General features: G+C 48.8%; 1 protein-coding gene across 1 annotated transcript in view; it reads left to right on the top strand.

Annotated features, from left to right (window-relative positions):
* Nucleotides 1–12,990, top strand: part of SUPT6H (SPT6 homolog, histone chaperone and transcription elongation factor) — a 41,879-nt gene that overhangs the window by 10,426 nt on the left and 18,463 nt on the right. Inside the window, 15 exon segments of the mRNA XM_010372334.2 lie at nt 2,053–2,192; nt 2,965–3,123; nt 3,218–3,294; nt 3,650–3,842; nt 4,080–4,164; nt 5,139–5,412; nt 6,684–6,785; nt 7,041–7,157; nt 7,510–7,599; nt 7,786–7,928; nt 10,553–10,701; nt 11,372–11,470; nt 12,222–12,351; nt 12,437–12,587; nt 12,764–12,918. Coding sequence (XP_010370636.1) covers nt 2,084–2,192; nt 2,965–3,123; nt 3,218–3,294; nt 3,650–3,842; nt 4,080–4,164; nt 5,139–5,412; nt 6,684–6,785; nt 7,041–7,157; nt 7,510–7,599; nt 7,786–7,928; nt 10,553–10,701; nt 11,372–11,470; nt 12,222–12,351; nt 12,437–12,587; nt 12,764–12,918 — 2,033 coding nt within the window. The 5' untranslated portion in view covers nt 2,053–2,083.

Here is a 12,990-nt window from a genome sequence, read left to right on the forward strand (position 1 = left end):
TCCATTTAACCATCTTGCCTTTATTTAGTAGGACATGGAAGCCTTTCAAGATTTTTTTTATCTGCAAGGGGAGTAAATGATAAAAATAGGCCCTTTTTGGACCCAAATGCTCCCAACCAATACTCACACAAATCGGCTCAAGTTCATGAAGTATTTGTGTGGTTAATCTGTTGAAAAGAGATTTTCCGCCGGGCGCGGTGGCTCAAGCCTGTAATCCCAGCACTTTGGGAGGCCGAGACGGGCGGATCACGAGGTCAGGAGATCGAGACCATCCTGGCTAACACGGTGAAACCCCGTCTCTACTAACAATACAAAAACTAGCCGGGCGAGGTGGCGGGCGCCTGTAGTCCCAGCTACTCGGGAGGCTGAGGCAGGAGAATGGCGTAAACCCGGGAGGCGGAGCTTGCAGTGAGCTGAGATCCGGCCACTGCACTCCAGCCTGGGCGACAGAGCAAGACTCCGTCTCAAAAAAAAAAAAAAAAAAAAAAGAAAAGAGATTTTCCTTTTGATTTTGCTAATAAGTATGAATAGTGTATGTCAACATGAAAGCACCTTTTATAAAGTTGGCATTTACTGTTTCCAGGCCTCCCAGGAGCAGGTCACATAATCCCACTCTACCACCATATCCCCACTTAATTGTCCCTACATTAGTTTCTTTCCTCATTTGCCCATTCCTGTCTTCAAATGGTAAGTGAGGTAAAACTCTGGGGAAGAGAGGTGATACGCATACAAGTCTGGTATAATTGCCTTCTTTTTCTTTTTTATTTCTTTCTTTCTTTATTTTTGAGACGGGTTTTGCTCTTGTTGCCGAGGCTGGAGTGCAATGGTGCAGTCTCTGCTTACTGCAACCTCCGCCTCTCAGATTCAAATGATTCTCCTGCGTAAGCCTATGGAGTAGCTGGGATTACAGGCACCTGCCACCATACCGGATAATTTTTGTGTTTTTAGTAGAGATGGAGTTTCACCATGTTGGCTAGCCTGATCTTGAACTCCTGACCTCAGGTGATCCACCCGCCTTGGCCTCCCTAAGTGCTGAGGTTACAGGAGTGAGCTGCCACACCTGGCCTAATGGCTTTTTTTTTTTGACAGAGTCTTGCTCTGTCGCCAGGCTGGAATGCGGTGGTGCAATCTGCAACCTCTGCCTTCCAGGTTCAAGAGATTCTCCTGCATCAGCCTCCCGAGTAGCCTGGCTTTTGCCTTCTTTTTATTTTATTTATTTGTTTATTTATTTATTTCTGAGACAGAGTCTCACTCTGTCGCCCAGGCTGGAGTGCAGTGGCGCGATCTTGGCTCACTGCAAGCTCCGCCTCCCTTGTTCACACCATTCTCCTGCCTCAGCCTCCTGAGTGGCTGGGACTACAGGCGCCCGCTACTACACCTGGCTAATTTTTTGTGTTCTTTAGTGAAACAAGGTTTCACTGTGTTAGCCAGGATGGTCTCGATCTCCTGACCTCGTGATCTGCCCGCCTCAGCCTCCCAGAGTGCTGGGATTACAGGCGTGAGCCACCGTGCCTGGCCTGCCTTCTTTTTAAAAGTACATATGAGGCTGGGTGTGGTGGCTCACGCCTGTAATCCCAACACCTTGGGAGGCCGAGGTGGGCAGATCACCTGAGGTCAGGAGTTCAAGACTATCCTGGCCAACATGTTGAAACCCCATCTCTTCTAAAAGTATAAAAATTAGCCGGGCATGGTGGCGCGTGCCTGTAGTCCCAGCTACTTGGGAGGCTAAGGCAGGAGAATCACTGGAACCCAGGAAGCGAAGGATGCAGTGAATGGAGATTGTGCCACTGTACTCTAGCCTGGGTGAAAGAGTGAGACACCACCTCAAAAAAAAAAAAAAAAAAAAAAGTACACATGAGAGAAGCAATGCTGGGAGGAATGGATAATGGAAGAGTGGGAACCATCTGATTCTTCCTCTCCTCTCCCCAAGTGGGAATGTTGAGTGGGCAGAGCAGTGGCAGGTTGCTAAAAGGCTGTTTTTGGGAAGGTTTAAGAGCCCCCTGGGTAATCATGTGTCCCATTTTTTTATCCTTCTCTCTTTTCTTTCCCTAGTTGTCTTCAGGCAGAGTGAGAAGCTGTAGCAATGTCTGATTTTGTGGAAAGCGAGGCTGAGGAGTCAGAGGAAGAATACAATGATGAAGGCGAGGTGGTACCCCGAGTCACCAAGAAATTTGTGGAAGAGGAGGATGATGGTGAGGAGGCCCCAGCCTCAAGCTTCTCCCCACTATTGCTAAGCTTTGGATAGTTGGATTCTTGCTGATGAAAGGCTCAGGCTCAGCACAGAAGTTATCACACATGAGGTACCAGCTTGAGAACTTTCAGTCATTCTTAGCAGATACTAACTGAGCATCTGTCTGTATGCCAGGCACTAGGCCTGGAACTAGAAATATAAAACAACAAAGATACAGCTATTGTGCAGTTTACTTTAGTAGAGGGGCGGTTGATAATAAACCAATAGATAAGTCCATATATAATACTTTCTGCTTTTAGACCTAGCATTATTGATACTTATTCATCTAGTTTCCTATTTCTCTGGCCAAGCCCAATCTTTAGAATTGTCAACAGAGTAGAACCACGAAATGACTTCAAAGGGGTAAAGGGACGTACAAGTTTTATGAAAGGAATTATGGCAAAATAAAGGAATGTAGCTGCTGAGTTTACAAACTGAGTAAAACAAAGTTATTGGTGGCTATAATAATCTAGTAATGGTTTTGAGAAGTCAGAGTGACCAGGAAGATCATCCTGCCCAAAGATAGATGGTGAATGTAGGGGGAAAAAAATATTCTTTCCAGATGCTGCTACTCTAAGTCAGTGGCCATGTTTTGCATCTTTACATGAGGCAGAATAGTTAACATGGCACCCAGGTTGTTAGGTGCAAAGCAAATAGATAATCACATTAATCAAGTGGCCCTGAACCGCTAGCCTGTTTTTCAGTCTCCATGCCTCAAACATGATGTCTTCCAGATGAGGAGGAGGAGGAAGAGAACCTAGATGATCAGGATGAGCAGGGCAACCTGAAAGGCTTTATCAATGACGATGATGATGAAGATGAAGGGGAGGAGGATGAGGGCAGTGACTCTGGTGATTCAGAAGATGATGTTGGCCACAAGAAGAGAAAACGCAGTGAGTAGTCTGTTGTTGGCTCAAGTGAGGCTTGGGTGGAGGTTCAGCAGAAAAGGGCCTCCCCATCACCATGGGCAACACTTTATTTCTTCAGCCTCTTTTGATGACCGCCTGGAGGATGATGATTTTGACCTCATTGAGGAGAATCTGGGTGTCAAAGTCAAAAGAGGAGTAAGTATCATTCTTTGTCTTTGTCCCTGGGGGTGAAGGAAAAAGTCCTGGAAATTTCAGTGTCTCTGGGTGAGGAGGAACATGCAGGACAGTTTGGAGAACATTAGAGCACGGTGTTTGGTATCATTGTACTACAGAGCCTAGATTTGCATCCCAGATCTGGGTGCCTGTTAGAGAAAGTCTTGTCCAAGTTTCAAGGACGGGCTTTGAGGCTACAAGAGCATCACTCAGCATGTTCTTTCCCATCTCCCTTGGTCAGAGTAATTGTGGTGGGAAGAAGGGAGTGAGACTGGAGATTTGGTATCCATATGCCAAACTCCTCAGATCCTGATAAGGCAGGTTTTCCCACCCCTAGCAAAAGTACCGGCGTGTCAAAAAAATGTCAGATGATGAGGACGATGATGAGGAGGAGTATGGCAAGGAGGAGCATGAAAAAGAAGCTATTGCAGAGGAAATCTTCCAGGATGGGGAAGGGGAAGAAGGGCAGGAGGCCATGGAGGCCCCCATGGCTCCTCCAGAGGAGGAGGAAGAAGATGATGAGGAGTCAGGTATGTTATATTGGGCAGGGAAGCCAGTGTTTGGATGGATGTTAGGATTTCCTGGCCCATGGGAACAGGATGGAAACCATTAGTTAGCTACATCCCCCAGCATTTAACACAAAGAAGTTCCTTTTCATGAGCTTCCCTTCTCCGTTGCTCACTGACCACTCACATAGTAGAAACCAAAGCAATTTAGTCCTGGCTCAGTCTCTGACTGTGAGCCCCAACCCCTCCTTTTCTACCCAGATATTGACGACTTCATTGTGGATGATGATGGACAGCCTCTGAAAAAACCTAAGTGGCGGAAAAAGCTTCCTGGATACACAGACGCGTGAGTGGGGTCTGGTACAAGGTGGGGATAAAGTGATTGAGTGGGCCCCGTCAGGAAGGAGGAGGTTAGAGGCCTTTGCCAAAAATGGGGCATTCCCAGCTTGCAGTCATTTTGCTTCCCTGCCTCAAATAACCTTTACCAGGCAGTGATTTCAGACTGCTCCTGGAAGCCCTAGGAACTGTCTCTGCACTCTAGGGCTACTGTGGGATTGGAGTAGAGTCCCACACGGGCAAGGCTCCAGCATTCCTCTTCCACCTACAGCTTCATGTTTATGCAATTATATATATTGACTTTTTTTTTTTTTTTTTTTTTGAGACGGAGTCTCGCTCTGTCACCCGGGCTGGAGTGCAGTGGCCGCATCTCAGCTCACTGCAAGCTCCGCCTGCCGGGTTTACGCCATTCTCCTGCCTCAGCCTCCCGTGTAGCTGGGACTACAGGCGCCCGCCACCTCGCCCGGCTAGCTTTTTGTATTATTTTTAGTAGAGACGGGGTTTCACCGTGTTAGCCAGGGTGGTCTCAATCTCCTGTCCTTGTGATCTGCCCGTCTCGGCCTCCCAAAGTGCTGGGATTACAGGCTTGAGCCACCGCGCCCGGCCATATATTGACATTCTTAATACAATTTTGTTGAATAAATGCCCACATCACAGTTAACAAATTTGAAAACTTTTGCTCTAAGGGAATACTGTAATGCCTTAGCAGAAGCTGGGTCCACTGAGCAAGATATAGACCCGTCTGCTCTGTTGCTATTTGATTATTGTCACTTGAAGGTGCCAAAGATGGGCTTTTTGTTCTTCCATATACAACAGTTTGCCCAGAAATATCCCCCAATGGAAGCCTTTCGTCCGCAGTGAATATGGTTTACCTTCCTCCTAACCCTCTCATTTCCCTTGGGACAAGTAAAGGATCTATGCAGGGGCTGCATTTCTCTCCTCTCACCTGAACCTGAGCCAACTGCCTCTTGCTGCCACCCACAGGGCCCTGCAAGAAGCCCAGGAAATCTTCGGTGTGGACTTTGACTATGATGAATTTGAGAAATACAATGAGTATGATGAAGAACTGGAGGAAGAGTATGAGTATGAGGATGATGAGGCTGAGGGTGAAATCCGAGTGCGCCCCAAGAAGACCACCAAGAAGCGTGTGAGCCGTAGGAGCATCTTTGAAATGTATGAGCCCAGTGAGCTAGAAAGCAGCCACCTCACAGATCAGGACAATGAAATCCGAGCCACTGACCTGCCTGAGAGGTTCCAGGTAAGAAACCACCAGCCTCTGCTCTTATACCAATCCATATTTACTTTGTAGCCAAGAAATAATCTAGCGAAAGTCTAGCGTTGAGTATGCAGCATGGGCTTTGAACCCCATCTCACCCGGGGCCTGGGAAATCCAGCTCTTAGAGAAGGGAAGGTAGACTACCTTGCTTACGGTTCTTGAAATACTGTTTTCTTTAGAAATCTGTGAAATGCAGGCTGGGTGCTGTGGCTCACACCTATAATCCCAGCACTTTGGGAGACCAGGGTGGCAGATTGCTTGAGTCCAGGAACCCAAGACCAGCCTGGGCCACATAGGAAGACCTTGTCTTTACAAAAAATGCAAAAAACTAGCTGATCGTGATGGTACACACCTGTAGTCTCAGCCACTCAGGAGGCTGAGGTGGGAAAATTGCTTGAGCTTGGGAGGTCACGGCTGCAGTGAGCCATCATTGCACCACTGCACTGAAGCCTAAAAACAGACCCTGTCTCAAAAAAAAAAAAAAAAAAAAAATTATGAAATGCTTATGGCCAGGCACGGTGGTTCACACCTGTAATCCCAGCACTTTGGGAGGCCAAGGTGGGTGGATCACCTAAGGTCAGGAGTTTGAGACCAGCCTGGCCAACATTGTGAAACCTCATCTGTACTAAAAATACAAAAAATTAGCTGCGTGGCTCACGCCTGTAATCCTAGCACTTTGGGAGGCCAAGGCGGGTGGATTGCCTGAGCTCAGAAGTTAGAGGCCAGCCTGGGCAACACGGTGAAACCCTGTCTCTACTAAAATACAAAAAAATATTAGCTGGGCGTGGCAGCATGCATCTGTAATCCCAGTTACTTGGGAGGTTCAGGCAGGAGAATTCCTTGAAACTGGGAGGTGGAGGTTGCAGTGAGCCTAGATTGTGCCATTGCACTCCAGCCTGGGCAACTGAGCGAGACTCCATCTCAAAAAAAAAAAAAAAATTAGCTGGGCGTGGTGGTAGGTACCTGTGATCCCAGCTACTCAGGAGGCTGAGCTCCGGGGGCAAAGGTTGAGGTGACCCTAGAACGCGCCATTGCACTCCAGCCTGAGCAACAAGAGCGAGACTCCCATCTCAAAAAAAAAAAAAAAAGAAAGAAAAGAAAGCAATGCTTATTTCATGCCGGAACAACACTGGTATAGCATTTCCAGAACAATAATGGAAATGTACACTTGATGATCACACGTTTCTGTCCAAAAAGGTGTATGTTTTTCTTAAGTGAGACATAAAGTCCGTCTGTTGTCTTTTCCACTGCAGCTCCGCTCCATCCCAGTCAAGGGGGCTGAAGATGATGAACTAGAAGAAGAAGCTGACTGGATCTACAGGAATGCTTTTGCCACACCAACCATTTCTCTCCAGGTATGCAAAAAAGATCCTTAGGTTTTGACATGAACCAAAAGACACTTCATCAAGATGGAGAGCTCGTCCTCCCCTATTTCATACATCTGTGTGCCTGGTACAGAAAACTGTGTATGTAGTCCCAACAAGTGTGTATATATGAGAAAAAATTTTTAGATTTCATCTAGAAAGGTTATGCTTCGTTATTAAGCAGTCTTGTGTGGTAAGACAAACCAAGTGACATTGTTTTGCTATTTCTTTATTTTCCTACTGTAGGAAAGCTGTGATTACCTAGACCGAGGGCAGCCAGCCAGCAGCTTCAGTCGGAAAGGGCCCAGCACAATTCAGAAGATCAAAGAGGCCCTGGGCTTCATGCGAAATCAGCATTTTGAGGTAACATCTCAAGCTCTGGTGGCCCATCGGTGAGAAATTTAGTTAGGGGATGAGGGAAACGGTAGTTTACTAAATGAGGTGGGAGCCCCCTTCCCCTATCCCCTCTCTGTGACTCAAGAAGTGTTAGGACCCGCAGAGACCCTAGTGATCATGAGAACAATGCTACTCTGTCTGCAGCATTATTTTCTCCTGTTGAGGAGAGCACTAGGGCCTGGAAGGGCTGTGAAGGAGGCCAGGCTTCTGACTGTTGAATTTCCTGGAGCTGTTTGTCCAGAAAGTCATTATCTACTGACAGAGGGGATCTTAGCAGATCTATCGTCTCTGAGTGACTGCAGTCTCTTTGCCATCCTAGGTGCCTTTTATTGCCTTCTACCGAAAGGAGTATGTGGAGCCTGAGTTGCACATCAATGACCTATGGAGAGTCTGGCAGTGGGATGAAAAGGTAATGTGGATCTGTGGCACCCAAAAGGTACGGGCCAGGGTAGGCACCATTACTACCAGGATACCACAAACCCAAACCTCCCAGGCCTGTCTAGTCCCCCCAGCCAGGTTTTCTGGTAAGGAACAGAGCAGCCTTGGGTCTCCAGGGCTGAATACGAGCCCTCATTCCTGCCCTACTTCACCTTAGTGGACCCAGCTGCGGATCCGTAAAGAGAACCTAACACGGCTGTTTGAGAAGATGCAGGCTTATCAGTATGAACAGATCTCTGCTGACCCTGACAAACCTCTTGCCGATGGCATCCGGGCTCTGGACACCACTGACATGGAGAGGTAAAACATACGGTGTTTATTCCATTATGGGAAGCCCTCAGACCCAAGGCTGGACCTGCAGGAGCACTGTTAAACCTTGGAGAATGTGTAGCACAGGGCCCCATCCCTTAGAAATCCAACTCGTCACCCAGGCACAGCGGCTCACACCTGTAATCCCAGCATTTTGGGAGGCCGAGGCAGACAGATCACTTGAGGTCAGGAGTTCGAGACCAGCCTGGCCAGCATGATGAAACCCCATGTCTACTAAAAATACAAAAAATGAGCTGGGAGCAGTGGCGCACGCCTGTAATCCCAATTACTCAGGAGGCTTAAGCAGGAGAATTGTTTGAACCCGAGAGGCAGAGGTTGCCGTGAGCTGAGATCGTGCTACTGCACTCCAGCCTGGGCAACAGAGCAAGACTTCGTCTAAAAAAAAAAAAAAAAATTATAACTTGTCAAAGTCAGGCACAGGCACAGTGGCTTCTGCCTATAGGGAGGCTGAGGCAAGAGGATCACTTCAGCCCAGGAATTACTTATTTATTTTTTTGGAGATGGAGTCTCGCTGTGTCACCCAGGCTGAGTGCAGTGGCACAATCTCAGCTCACTGCAAGCTCCGCCCTCACCCCCGTTCACGCCATTCTGCTGCCTCAGCCTCCTGAGTAGCTGGGACTACAGGTGCCCACCACCATGCCTAATTTTTTTTTTTCTTTTCTTTGTGTTTTTAGTAGAGACAGGGTTTCACCATGTTAGCCAGAATGGTCTCCATCTCCTGACCTCGTGATTCGCCCGGCCGATCCTGTCTCTTAAGAAAAAGGGGGCTGGGGCCAGGCACGGTGGCTCACGCTTGTAATCCCGGCACTTTGGGAGGCCAAGGTGGGCGGGTCACGAAGTCAGGAGTTCAAGACCAGCCTGGCCAACACGGTAAAACCCCATATTTACTGAAAATACAAAAATTAGCTGGGCGTGGTGGCAGGCGCCTGTAATCCCGGTTACTCGGGAGTCTGAGGCAGGAGAATCACTTGAACCTGGGATGCAGAGGTTGCAGGAGCCGAGATCATGCCACTGCACCACAGAGCCTGGGCGACAGAGCTAGATTCCATCTCAAGAAAGAAAGAAAGAGGAGGCCGGGCATGCGTCATGCCTGTAATCCCAACACTTTGGGAGGCTGAGGTGGGCAGATCACCTGAGGTCACGAGTTCAAGACCAGCCTGGCCAACATGGTGAAACCCCGTCTGTACTAAAAATACAAAAAATTAGCTGGACACCTGTAATCCCAGATACTCAGGAGGCTGAGGCAGGAGAATCGCTTGAACCTGGGAGGCGGAGGTTGCAGTGAGCTGAGATCGCGCCATTGCACTCCAACCTGGGTTAACAAGAGCAAAACTCCACCTCAAAAAAAGAAAACGGGACCGGGCGCGGTGGCTCAAGCCTGTAATCCCAGCACTTTGGGAGGCCGAGACGGGCGGATCACCAGGTCAGGAGATCGAGACCATCCTGGCTAACATGGTGAAACCCCGTCTCTACTAAAAAAATACAAAAAAAAAAAAACTAGCGGGGGGACGTGGTGGGCGTCTGTAGTCCCAGCTACTCGGGAGGCTGAGGCAGGAGAATGGCGTAAACCCGGGAGGCGGAGCTTGCAGTGAGCTGAAATCCGGCCACTGCACTCCAGCTCGGGCGACAGAGCGAGACTCCATCTCAAAAAAAAAAAAAGAAAAAAAGAAAACAGGCTGGGCATGGTGGCTCACACCTGTAATCCCAGCACTTTGGGAGGATGAGGTGGGCAGATGACCTGACATCAGGGGTTTGAAACCAGCTTGGCCAACATGGTGAAACTCTGTCTCTACTAAAAATACAAAAATTAGTCGGTGTGGTGTGTGCACACCTGTGATCCCAGCTATTCCGGAGGCTGAGGCCGGAGAATCTCTTAAACCCAGGAGGTGGAGGTTGCAGTGAGCTGAGATCACGCCATTACACTCCAGCCTGGGTGACAAAAGTGAGACTCCGTCTCAAAAAAATAAATAAGATATGGTCTAGGGCTATCATGTGTCTTGGTTTTGTTTTTGTTTTGTTTGTTTGTTTGTTTTTTAGACAAAGTCTTGCTCTGTTGCCCAGGATGGAGTGCAGTGGCGGGATCTTGGCTCACTGCAAGCTCCACTTCCTGGGTTCACACCATCTGCCTCAGCCTCCCAAGTAGCTGGGACTACAGGCACCCACCACCACACCCGGCTAATTTTTTGTATTTTTAGTAGAGATGGGGTTTCACCATGTTAGCCAGGATGGTCTCGATCTCCTGACCTTGTGATCCCTCTGCCTTGGCCTCCCAAAGTGCTGGGATTACAGGCTTGAGCCACCACACCCAGCTATGTGTCTTTCTCTGTTGCCTAGGATGGAAAGTAGTGGTGTGGTCACAGTTCACGGCAGCCTCAACCTCCCGGGTTCAAGTGATCATCCTCTCTCCAGTCTGGGCAACAGAGTGAGACCCTGTCTCAAAAAAATAATAACAATAATAATAATAATTGGAAAAAACAGGTTGGGATCCCATTTTAGTTGGGATACTGCCTTTTGGGAATTGGACCTCTTACAGCCAAATTGGAGCATATCCTTTCTGCAGTGATGACTGAAACCTTATGTCTCTTCCTTTTCAGGCTCAAGGATGTCCAGTCAATGGATGAGCTGAAAGATGTCTACAACCATTTTCTTCTTTATTATGGCCGAGACATCCCTAAGATGCAGAATGCCGCCAAAGCTAGCCGCAAGAAGCTGAAGCGTGTCAGGGAAGAGGGAGATGAAGAAGGTTAGTGCTGGAAAAGAAAATCCAGGAGACTTGATGGCCGTACATGATGGCTCATGCATGTAATCCCAGCATTTTGGGATGCCAAGGCAGGTGGATCACTTGAGGTGAGGAGTTCGAGACCAGCCTGGCCAACATGGCAAAACCCCATCTCTACTAAAAATACAAAAGTAGCAGGGCTAGGTGGCACATACCGGTAATCCCAGCTGCTCAGGAGGCTGAGGCATGCCTGAACCTAGAGGCGGTTGTTGCAGTGAGCTGAGATCACGCCACTGCACACCAGCCTGGGCAACAAACCGAGGCTGTATCTCAAAAAAAAAAAAAAAAGAAAAGAAAACCCAGGAGACTTGATGTCCCATGGCATCTTGAAGGAGATCCTTGGCTGGGTGAAGGGGTGGCCTGCCCCTCCACACTTGTGGGTGTTTCTCGTTAGGTGGAACGAGAGACTTGAGAAAAGGAATAAGACACAGAGACAAAGTATAGAGAAGGAAAAGCGGGGCCCAGGGGACCGGTGCTGTGCTTACAGAGGACCCACACCGGCACCGGCCTCTGAGTTCCCTTAGTATTTATTGATAATTAGCTGGGTACCCTTTAAGACTTCTCTCCTAATGTGTCAGATCCTTGGGAGTGATTGGAAACTAGAACCCTCAATCTCACCGTGTTTTCTTCCCAGGTGAAGGTGACGAGGCAGAAGATGAGGAGCAGAGGGGGCCAGAGCTCAAGCAAGCCTCTCGCCGAGACATGTACACCATCTGCCAGAGTGCAGGGCTAGGTAAAAGCTAGCTTCTTTGGGATTTAGGCATTCTAGCCTGAGCAAGGGAAGTTACCCAGAAAAAAAGACTGGTGGGTAGGAAGAAGAAAGGCTATCTGGGTCAATCACCAATCCAATCCTGAACCAGCCCGTTATCTGGTCTTCAAAAGCACTTCCTCTCCACACCCATTCCCGCCCCACAGTGACGGTTCAGCCTCTCTCTAATTTCCTGAGGTAATGAGAAACTCATGATTAGAGAGAGAGAGTCCAGTCTGTCTATTTCTTCTGCTTTATAACAGCCCATCTAGTGTTTAAAATCAGTTTTTTCCTTGTTGTTTGACCACCTGGTCCTGCTCATTCCTGGCCTCTTTAAATTCCAGTGCCCTAGCTGGGCACAGTGACTCAAGGCATGTAATCCCAGCACTTCGAAGGTTAGGGTGGGAGTATCGCTTGAGCCCAGGAGTTGGAGGCCAGCCTGGTCAACATAGCAAGACTCTACAAAAAATACAGAAAAAATTAGCCAGGAGTGGTGGGACACACCTGTAGTCCCAGGTACTCGGGAAAGCTGAAGTGGGAGGATCGCCTGAGCCCAGGAGGTCAAGGCTTCAGTGAGCCATGATCACCCCACCGCACTTTAGTCTGGGCAACAGAACGAGACCATCTCAGGAAAATAACAAAGGCTAGTTCCCAGAATTCCAACTCCAGATTCTGAAAGCCAAGAAGTTTATCAGCCCATCTGCTGCCTTACCCTTCACTCTTCTGTTTGCTTTAGATGGCCTGGCCAAAAAGTTTGGGCTTACTCCCGAGCAGTTTGGGGAGAACCTGCGGGACAGCTACCAGCGGCATGAGACAGAGCAGTTTCCCGCAGAGCCCTTGGAGCTGGCCAAGGATTACGTTTGCAGGTAGGCGTGCAGCAGGTGACTGACAGGAGGAGGGGCCTGAGGGCCGCAACACCCTGGTCCTGTAGCTGCACCATTTTCCCCACAGCCAGTTCCCTACTCCAGAAGCTGTGCTAGAAGGCGCCCGCTACATGGTAGCCCTGCAGATTGCCCGTGAGCCCCTTGTCCGGCAGGTGCTGAGGCAAACCTTCCAAGAGAGAGCCAAGCTAAATATAACCCCCACCAAGAAAGGTAGAAAGGTGAGCTGGGTGAAGGGCTTTGATCCAAGATGTGCCCCAGCTCTTTCTTTGATTGGCCTGAGTTTCTTGCCTTCCACTTCACTGAGCTGTGTGCCTGAAAGCAGAAAGGCAGTCTTTTCTCCTGGGGCCTGGCCCAGCCCATCCACAGGCTCATGATTCTCCCTTCATGTGTGCAGGATGTGGATGAGGCCCACTATGCCTATTCCTTCAAGTACTTAAAGAACAAGCCTGTTAAGGAACTGAGAGATGACCAGTTCCTCAAGATATGCCTGGCTGAAGACGAAGGACTCCTCACCACTGACATCAGCATAGATATGAAGGGAGTGGAAGGGTAAGGAGAACCCTGGCCTGGCAGCTCTCTGGGGAAGGCCTGGTGAGGAGTCTGGTGGAGGGAAGGGCCCCT

This window comes from Rhinopithecus roxellana, chromosome 19 (genome assembly GCF_007565055.1).
Source record: "Rhinopithecus roxellana isolate Shanxi Qingling chromosome 19, ASM756505v1, whole genome shotgun sequence".
Classification (NCBI taxonomy): Eukaryota; Metazoa; Chordata; class Mammalia; order Primates; family Cercopithecidae; genus Rhinopithecus; species Rhinopithecus roxellana.